Raw genomic sequence first — 10,407 nt, forward strand, 5'->3', positions numbered from 1 at the left:
AATTCACACTGGACATTGCCTATCTTTGCGATGTGACTATTGCAAATGCGCACGTTGCGATATCGATGCTGAAACAATATATTGTGCAGCCCTATATGATATATTGTTTATGCACATAATATACTGTTTGCTGCACAATATGTGGTTTATAAAGTGCTTTAGTTTTTTTTTTTTTCAATTTAGTACTGTTATTTATTTATTTTTTGGCAAAAAAATAAGCCCAAATAAAGCTTTGAGATACCATTTACTTTATGCAAGTGTAGTAATTTAGAGTGTTAATCCCAGAATAAAGATGTTAGGTGCTATTGACATTTGGCATCTTTTGCACACGCAAGTGTTATTCTGTATGTGCAACCGAAACTGGTGAAACCAAACTGACGCATGCGCGCAGAAAGTCATTCCCGCGCACCTTCATGCGCTGCTCCTGATACCCAGTGTGTTTACATGCACGCCGATAAAATGCGCGCAGCTTATGCGCTGTGAAACCGGAGTGACTTCTATGCAGAGGTGTCGGCAAGCAGCGTGTTTAGAAAGTCGACAAAACTAAAGTTATAATATGACGATCTTATTTTGAGTAAGCAGAAAAGGGATAATCAGTCAGGGAAAAAAAAGACCATGGCCATGATTCGAGTCTAAGACAACAAATAATAATTACAAAAAACATTTTTTTTGTATTCTGTAGAATTGTCATTAATATTCATGTTAATAATAATTAATATTCATGTTAATACGAATATATATACGAATATATATATATATATATATATATATATATATACGAATATATATATACGAATATATATATATATATATATATATATATATATATATATATATATATATATATATATATATATATATATACGAATATATATATATATATATATATATATATATATATATATATATATATATATATATATATACGAATATATATATATATATATATATATATATATATATATATATATATATACGAATATATATATATACGAATATATATATATATATATATATATATATATATATATATATATACGAATATATATATATATATATATATATATATATATATATATATATATATATATATATATATATATATATATATATATATATATATATATATATATATATATATATATATATATATATATATATATATATATATATATATATATATATATATATATATGAATATGTATAATAAAAATTAATGTTTTATATATGTTTTAACCGTCTGGGTTACTTGAATGGGCTATATAATGATATAATTGAAGACTTTGCAGCAAAAAAAGGTCCAGATGTAGTGAAATACTAGTAGCATTCCAGTTTGTTTTTGTGCCGTTTGAATTGTTTTTTTGAAACAATTACTTGTTCCAATGGGAGTAAGAAAAAGTCAACTACATAGTTTCAACATGGTTCTATTTTTTTTAAAAACTTTTATTTAATGTTTACAATGCAAATGCTATTAGATCCACTTATTTGGTAAAAGCAAGTCTCTCATATAATATATCTACTTAAAGACCGAAAATATGACTTTACAAACTGTATTGTAAATAAATCATATGACGATTTTATTATTAGTCAATAATATTACCGAAATCATTTTAAAAATAAATAATGAATAAATGAATGAATAAATATAATGACTATATTAATGAATAAATATACATGTAGACACATTTACACCAGTAAATAAATAGACTCAATGATGGGCTAAAAACCACGCAGATTCTGTGTGGGCCCACAGGGCTGAACAATATATATTGTTTGAGCATCGATATCGCAATGCGTGTATCTGCAATATTCACATTGCAGAATTCTATTATTTATTAAAGATTAAAAGATATAAATAATATTAAAATGTACTTATTTTTTAATGAATGATTCATTCATTCAGTGATGGTCATTTTATTTTACATTTAATTGTTCAATTTCTGGACATAAATACCATTAAACTCCCCGGGGAAGTACTTTTTATTCTTTTATTTTTGCTTGTAATTTATTATAACTTCTGCAAAAAAAGACTTGATCATCCCAGTCAATCTAAATTAATGATGGAAGCGCTACTTTCCATCATGATGCTGAACATCCCTGTACACTAGACTAGCCAAAAGGGGATGTTTAAAAGTTTTGGTTTCACTTTTCAGAATATATAATCAAGCATTTTATTGCTAACCAATAAAGGATTTTCTAGATCTGGAAGTGACCTGCGAGTTCTGATTCATTACATAGTCAAACAGTTTCTTCTGGCTAAAGTTCATTAATGTGACCACACTTCTACACCGTGAGAAACCAGTAACCCCAAACTGACAACTGAATTAAAGGGATACTTCATCCAAAAATCACAATGTGTTACATTTGCTCACCCACAACTTATCCAAGATGTAGGTGACATAAAACAATTTATAAATAAAAGAAGTCAAAACCAGGCAAAACAGGCGTTTCTTGAACAGAACAGTCTCTCGCTTCTTAAGAACTGAATGTATCATCATCAGGAACCATGAGCATCAATTTTGTTTAGCCTGTATACGTTTTTTTCACTCGCAAAGTGCCTTGCCTTATAAATCCCTAACATTTCATCTAAAATCTTCTAAGTTTTGCTATAGAAAAAAAAAAAGCCACCGACTACCTGACAAAAGTCTTATCATGGATCCCAGTTGTAAGAGCAACAAATAATAACTTGACTTCTAGTTGATCTTTTGGAAAAGTGGCAGAAGGAGGATTTTCTGATGAATCGTCTGTTGAACTGCATCCCAATGATCACAAATACTGCAGAAGACCTATTGGAACCAGCATGGAACAAGGATTCTCACAGAAATCAGTCAAGTTTGGTGAAGGAAAATTTATGGTTTGGGGTTACATTCAATATAGGGGCGTGCGAGAGATCTGCAGAGTGGATGGCAACATCAACAACCTGAGGAATCAAGACATTTGAGTTGCCCATTATATTACAAACCACAGGAGAGGGCGAATTGTTCAAGTCCTTCTAAAACTTCCGCCTCTACATCAAAGTTCCTAGTCAAGGCGCTCCAAAATTGGCCAGCCCAGTCAGTAAAGATGAATCCAAAGAATATTGATGAACTGTCAACCTGCAAGAACGCTTTCTTTGCCATTCCAGATTACTTTATTAATAGGTTATTTACAGAGATGTATAAATGCAGCCCTCCAAGCTCATGGAAGTCACACACTATATTAATTCTTTTTCCACTGCACCATGACTTTATATTCTATACTGTACATTATTTCTGTTAAGTGACAAGACTTTTGTCTAAGCAAAGTCAGAGCTTACTGTCCAAATTAAATAATTCAAAATCAAGGCACGATCATATTTTATTTTGGTAAAATAAGCGTAATCTAGAGGCTTTTTTCTTTCATATAAGCCACTTCTGATGCCAAATGATCAACTAGAAGTCAAGTTATTACTTGTTGTTCCTAAAACTTGGATAAGCGACAAGACTTTGGTCAGGTAATGTACCACCTGGATGACCAGCAGATGAGTACAGGAACTGCAAATCTACATTTTTAGATGAACTTTCATTTAGAAACCATGAAAATCCAACCTTGTCAATGAATGTAGCATTCAACCTTTCAATAACTTTTCAATTATAGTTATTCCATTCTTTATTCCCACTTTACATTTCTTAATGATGGCTTAATATCCTGTGCGCTGCATTGCTATTCCTTACACAATCCTATATATGATAGCATGTTAAAAACACTGGCAGAAAATATATATATATATTTATAAACATGGGCTGCTAAATAGGTCAACAGATGGGACGGGATGCGAAATGCAGCGGCCCAAAGGAAATGGTAACATATCATCCACCATCCCAATCCAAACCAATCAAATCTCTATCGGACTGAGATCCTCAAAACCTACCATTATGTAGAACTTGACGCTGTAGTTTCATTCATGAAGGCCGCTTGAAATTGTAGTTGGATCATATTGTCTTGTAATAATATTAATAAGTAACAGAGGTCCATTCTTGAGATTATCATCATCAACTTTCCTAAGCCAAGCAGTCCAACTTTGAAGAAGCTACATCATTTTAGCTTTGGAGCAGTTTTTCGTTAACCAATAAAAAACAAGGTCCATATTCATGAAATAAAGCATCTGGTGATTCATAAAGCTTAGAGGCAAGACTCAATCTCGTCTTTCATTTCTTCACGACGGCCCAGGCACTGGACCACAAACCATTTCATAGCACTAACCTACTCTTCTTGCACAACAGTGTCATTGGAGATTCTCCCTCCCTCTCGCCCTCTTGTGTTTCAGCATAGTGTTGCTACAATGCTTCCGAAGCGAACAATTTCAGAACGACCACCCCTTTAGACTCAACAGGGCCTTATGGTTTCCACAGTGGAGTTGAGAGGTGAGGAGAAACCAAAGGGAGCACCGCGTTCAGCAGAGGACGTCCCGGTGGAAATGGTGCATAGGTGATAAGGAGGACTTGTTCTTGCACAGCTTTCAGGCTCTTTGAAGTGCAAATGAGAGAGAAAAGGAGCGACTGAATAAGGTCTTGAGCTGGTGGGAGGTGCGAGTCTAAGACTGGACAGGGGTTTCCTCTTTTAAGAGATGATCTCCAGAATGTAGAAGATGAGCTCCATCACCACAGGGCCCTCACTCAGCTGGCAGGCTCCACTGTGTATGACTGGGATGAGGGCGCTGTCCAGCTCGCTCAGATACTGGGGGAGCAACGGCTGACCGTTACTGCCTGCAAGATAGCCCACCTGGAAGACATCAGGAGTTAGCTTAGTTTGTACATAATTAAAAAAATTGGTTAGCAATTACCCTTGTTGTTCCAATCCAATGAGACCTTCATTCATCTTTGAAACACAAGTAAGAAATTTTAAATGGAATCTGAAAGCTCTCTGACCCTCCATATAGACAACAACAGTCCAGAGACATTTATGGCCGAGTGGTACGTTACGGTACGCTTTTAGGGCCGTTTCCACTGTCAAAAGGTATCTAAAAGTGAACCGTACTGTACCACTTACCTAGCATGACAAAAGTGTATCAAAAGGCAGAGCCAGACGCACAGCTGAGTGCTATTGGTTTACAGACAAATGTCACCAGTGTGTATACAAGCAGGAGAATGAAAACAAAGGAAGCCACATTTTTAAAAACACAGCCGAGACATTACATCGTAAAAGACATGGCAAAAGTACACACATCCTTTACTTGACTCTGGTAAAAGTAAAAGTACTGACTACACTTTCGTACTCAAGTAAAAGTAAAGAAGAACAGCCTCATAAATGCACAAAAGTAAAAAAGTAAGAAGTATTTGTTTCAGTCACAGCTCAAAAAATGTGGAATAGGTGAATAATAGGTAACTAAATTGGTAGTAGTGTATACGTGTGTGTATAAATGTGAGTGTGTATGGGTGTTTCCCAGTACTGGGTTGCAGCTGGAAGGCTAACAACATTGCTTAAAAAGGCAGCCCATGTATCGTCATCCTGACACAAACTCGCAGCATTCAGCAAAGTAGTTTTTCGGCTGTTAGATCAAAAACATCAGCTGCCATAAATGTTGATACTCTCTAAAAATAATTCTGTAGGCCTGTATACCTTTATAAATAATGTCTTACATTTTATTCAATTCAATTCAATTCAGCTTTATTTGTATAGCGCTTTTACAATGTAGACTGTGTCAAAGCAACATACGTATGTAAATATATATATATATATATATATATATATATATATATATATATATATATATATATATATATATATATATATATATATATATATATATAATAAGGAGCCATGGTAGACCAGAGCTTAAACAAACCTTGTCGTCATCTTGATGAACAGCCACAAAGCCAAGAAGAAGAACAAAATTTATCCTGTGCACCGTAGTTGTTTATAAAGCCATCTAAAGCGTGAGTGATCACTCGCCGCGTGTCTATATTTAAAATATTGAACTTCTTGAGCTCATGATAATAACGTGCCCATGATTATTGAAATGCTTCTGACATCCGATCCTTTCAGAAATGGAGAAACGCGTAACAAAGGAGAAGCCAGAAAGGAGAAGCTGTAAAAAACAAAGGAGCAAATGATTCTTTCAGCAACCTAAAACATGAAGAATCTGCCATGTTTAACTAATATCATCACCTTTTGGACTATTATGAACTCGGAATGATGGAATTACTCTAACAAGAGGTTGCATGTGCTGCTGAAGATTAAAGATAAAGATGGGAGGTTTGCACTGACTGTGGGCTATGTTTTGTGTTGTTTTTGAATCCAAATAAGGACTAAATGTCTGTTGTGTGTAGTTTTTCTGTAATTGGTAACATATCGGAGACTTTAAGGGTCTTTATGTGTTCGTATATGTTGCATTTATTTATTTATTTTATATAATTGCAGCCGTTACAGTAGGCTATTTATCATTGACCTGCAGTTAAAATCAAATCATGTTCATAGAAAGGTTTGTAATGAACATTTAGACACAAGTATTTGTGTTTATAAAGCATCTGCTTTGTGAGAAGTGCATCTCATGTATGATATGTGATCGACCCGCACAGCTTTTACTTTGAAACTTTCTGTTGTACACCACGCCATTGGTACCCTTTTGTACCCTTTTCATTGGAAACGCAAGCCTGATAAAGGTGACCAATACCGACCCGTACCATACCTGCTGCACTACTAGTGGAAACGGGCCATTAAAGTCCAAAAAAAAAGGACATTTGCAATTGAAATCCATTTTCAAGAGCATTTTTTATCCTCATTTACACAATCATACACACACATATATATATATATATATATATATAAAACAGTGTACCCTTTTCACTTGGGATACACCAGATATTCGGCCCCCGAGAATTTTGAAAAGATTTCTATTACTGAAGCTACACGGCTAAATCAGTATGTCAGCAAACAGAAACCGTGGCTTGAACATGCTTGTCTGAAACAACATCTAGTCGGTAACTCTGCACTCTACTCTCTCATCGTGACTGTATTCGATCAGTGACAAAGATTACTCGAATGCGTGAATAAAAAAAATGATCCAGACCGCGATGGATGCAGAGATCCCAGGGATCTTTCACATGCTCGCACAAGCAGAGCTGAAGCAGTGGCTGTTTCTCAGTATGCATTCTTAAGTGCTCTTGCGTTCTTATGTTCTCGTGTAATGGCATCATTAACCATCAAAATTCAGTTCCAAAACTTAAAACCGCAAGAACGGGGGACGTGTGAAAGTTCCCAAATGTGTTTTTGATAGAGGATGCACTGATGCAGACTTGAGCACCGAACTTGCTCGACAAGTCCCTGAAGTCATTGCGGCTGAACAAAGGGGGAGAGAAGTGAAGCATTCTATACCTGTTTATGATTAAAGTTCAGAGATATAACTTATTGATCTCAGGAGTTTCCCTAAATAAGATGGTAAAATTGAACATTACCATGAAAATCTTAATAGAGGCATAAACACATTAAGGGTGTTTATTTGCTAAATTTCGTATTTAAATCTATTTTATTTGTATTTTGTAAACTATATTTGTTATCTTTAGTGGTCTCGCGAGTTCGTTCTTCCGTGGTGACCTGGCAAGATCACTCTGCACTAGAAAGCAAGTCTGTTCTCTGTTTTCTTGGAATTGAAAAACAACCAGTGTGCACCCAGCACATAAGTAGAGCAGAGACATCGTGCAGGCATTTCATATGGGATCAAATTCCCGCTGAAAAGTATTGCTGTCGTGGATCAAAAAATAATAAGTGTAAATAAAAAAAGTAGACATCGGCACAAAAGCGAAAACTAAATGCAGAATAAGAAACAATGAGGGCGCACACAGAAAGCTATTGAGCACAAATCAAAAATGAAATTGCATTCAAACAAAATCTGTTTTCCCGCTCATATTTGAATGTTTTGTGTGCTTACAGTCTTTTCCCCTTTCGCTTTATTACCCACATTCTGTGCTTGCGTTTTCCAAAAAAGGAAAAAAAAAAAACTTTGATATTCATTTATGGAATTGTAATGCCTTGATTATAGTTAGGTTAGTACCAAGTCCCTTTAGGGCAAGTCATTTCACCTGGCGGCCATCTTTGAAACGTCTTTCAGGCAGTAGGCTCGGGCATTCTGTTTGAATGTGGAAACATCAAATTCTCCAAAACTACTTGCAAAGCTGATGATTACATTTCATATTACAAATAACTAATGAAATTAAACAATAGCTGTCTATTTAGTTTCATTTCTAAATGTTTGTATCACACAAAAGATGCAGAAACTCACGTCTGGTCCGAGCCCCTCCCCCGGAGAATTGTCATTCTATAACGATCTCTGATTGGCTTCTGTACTAGAAGGCTGGGCTTCATTCGCCATATTGACAGTTACACTTTTCCCCATTCAAAAGTATACTAGTGACATGTATTGTGTATTCTATAGTCTTTGTTAGAACACAGTCATAGACATAAATGCAATGGTATGAATAATTGGCATAATTTAATTCCGTGTTTCAGTTTTCTGCCTTAGTTTCCTCATTTCAGTTTTCAGCCAAGGATTTTTATTTTGGCGCATTTCTACTTTTCAAGAGTGTTATGATGCATTCAACGCTGAATAGCATCTTAAATCCTTAAAGGGGTGGTCCAGAATGTAATTTTAAGGCTTGGTTGTGTTAATAAGATGCAAAGCAATGAGTGCTCATGTTTCACTTGAAGGAAATAGTGTTATTTTTTCATATATCTCACTTTTATTATACACAGCTACACAGCTAACATGAAAACGACTGTCATATTTCCTAGTTTCTCTAAAAGGCCCATCCTCAAGTGACTCTGATTGATCATCATCATAATGTGCTGTGAATCGCCGATCGCCTCCACATCACGCACGGACAAGCACGCGCGTTTTGTGTAGTCAGTCAGTCAGTCAACACGTGTCTGTAACGAGTGAAAATGGGATGTGGCTCCTTTAAGTGTTTGTGTGTGTGTGCGTGAATACTATGAAGTTTCTGTAACACGAGAAGCGCATGTGCGCAGAAGACATATTTATTGTTCTTTTTCTCTCATGCTCGGATTAAGTTATTTTCTGTGTTGACCGAATAAAGCACAAAATGTGAGATTAGACCTGTTTGAACCTGGATTGATTTGTTTTTGATGTTACACTCCAGTTGGGAGAGCATTGCTGTATTTTTTTTAAATCAACGCATTACAGGACGTCTTTCACGCATATCCGGAAATCCACTTCTAGTAAAATTGAGCCAGCAACATGACAGAAAAGGTATATGACAGGTTTTCATTAAGGGAAATAAGAGCGATTAATTTAAATTCCAATAAAATCACACACCAGAGCAATTAATGTGTTAATGCAGTTAGCGTTAAAACAGGCAAAATTACATATTAAAAAAAAGGGTTAAATTAACATTGTCACCTGATCTGAGTCCAGTGTGACCCGCAAGCCCAGTTTGGCCATGCCATCTTCTTTGAGCAGCTTGAGGTGAGGGCACAGAGCCATGCAGAAAGCCCTTGCCACGTTCTCAGCGAGCCGGCTGTGGTCTGCAGGATCACTCAGGCCATTGTTCTGGTCCTCGCTCCGCAGGAAAAACACCTAGACAAAAAAAAAAATCATTCACAGCCAAAGTAAGTAAATATCTTTGTTCTTGTTAAATTTTTTTTGTAGGGATTAACCAAAAAATAAAATATATCTGCATCAAAATTGAAAAATCAGAATGCACTTGGTCTGAAAACCGATACCAAAACCAAACATTATATTAAATTAAATACTATTATTACTAATTATATTATAACAATAATAATAATTGTTTTAAATTGATTTTATATTATAAAAAAAACTACATATAAATGTTATTCGGGTGGACTTTGTTTTTTCTGTGAGCATGTGCATTTCATGAATTGATAATAATAGATGTGCAGGAGCAGAATATCCACATGTATTGAGAAATCATTACCAAAGAGTTTATAACATTGAAATAAATTAACCAGGGGTGCCCAAACTCTGTCCTGGAGGGCCGTGGTCCTGCAAAGTTTAGTTACAACCCCAAATAGCCACACCTGGGCTAGCTATTCAAACTCTTATCAGACTTTCTAGAAAAATCCTTGCAGATGAGTTGAGGCAAGTTGGAGCTAAAATCTGCAGAACACTGGCCCTCCAGAGCCGAGTTTGGACACCCCTGAAATGAACAATGAATACCTCTGTCCATTTAATGACTTTTCCATTAGCTTTATACTCAGAGCCATGAAAGATCTTAACGCTGGTGACTGACTCCATGGATTTCCCATCAATGGGGCTGATCACTCTGAAAACGAGAAAAGTTGAGACGGTGAGATTAGAATAAAACATTTCCCCTTAATCCCCTTAATGAACTTGAGATTTTTTAGATTACACTATGACTCATCAATTTCAGAGGCGGTAATCAGGATCTAATGGCTTATTTATAAAGCACCAAC

At 35.3% G+C, this 10,407-nt stretch overlaps 1 protein-coding gene across 2 annotated transcripts in view; it reads right to left on the reverse strand.

Annotated features, from left to right (window-relative positions):
- Positions 1 to 3,612: 3,612 nt before the first annotated feature.
- zfyve9a (zinc finger, FYVE domain containing 9a) overlaps positions 3,613 to 10,407 on the reverse strand; it is a 73,753-nt gene continuing 66,958 nt past the window's right edge. For both annotated transcript variants that reach the window (XM_001344468.8, XM_005171197.6), the window contains exons 17-19: positions 10,151 to 10,256; positions 9,371 to 9,547; positions 3,613 to 4,740 (exon numbers count right to left, since the gene is read on the reverse strand). In XM_001344468.8, the coding sequence (XP_001344504.2) occupies positions 4,579 to 4,740; positions 9,371 to 9,547; positions 10,151 to 10,256 (445 nt within the window). In that variant the 3' untranslated portion in view covers positions 3,613 to 4,578. The remainder of the gene's footprint in view (positions 4,741 to 9,370; positions 9,548 to 10,150; positions 10,257 to 10,407) is intronic.

Source organism: Danio rerio, chromosome 2 (assembly GCF_049306965.1).
Source record: "Danio rerio strain Tuebingen ecotype United States chromosome 2, GRCz12tu, whole genome shotgun sequence".
Lineage (NCBI taxonomy): Eukaryota > Metazoa > Chordata > Actinopteri > Cypriniformes > Danionidae > Danio > Danio rerio.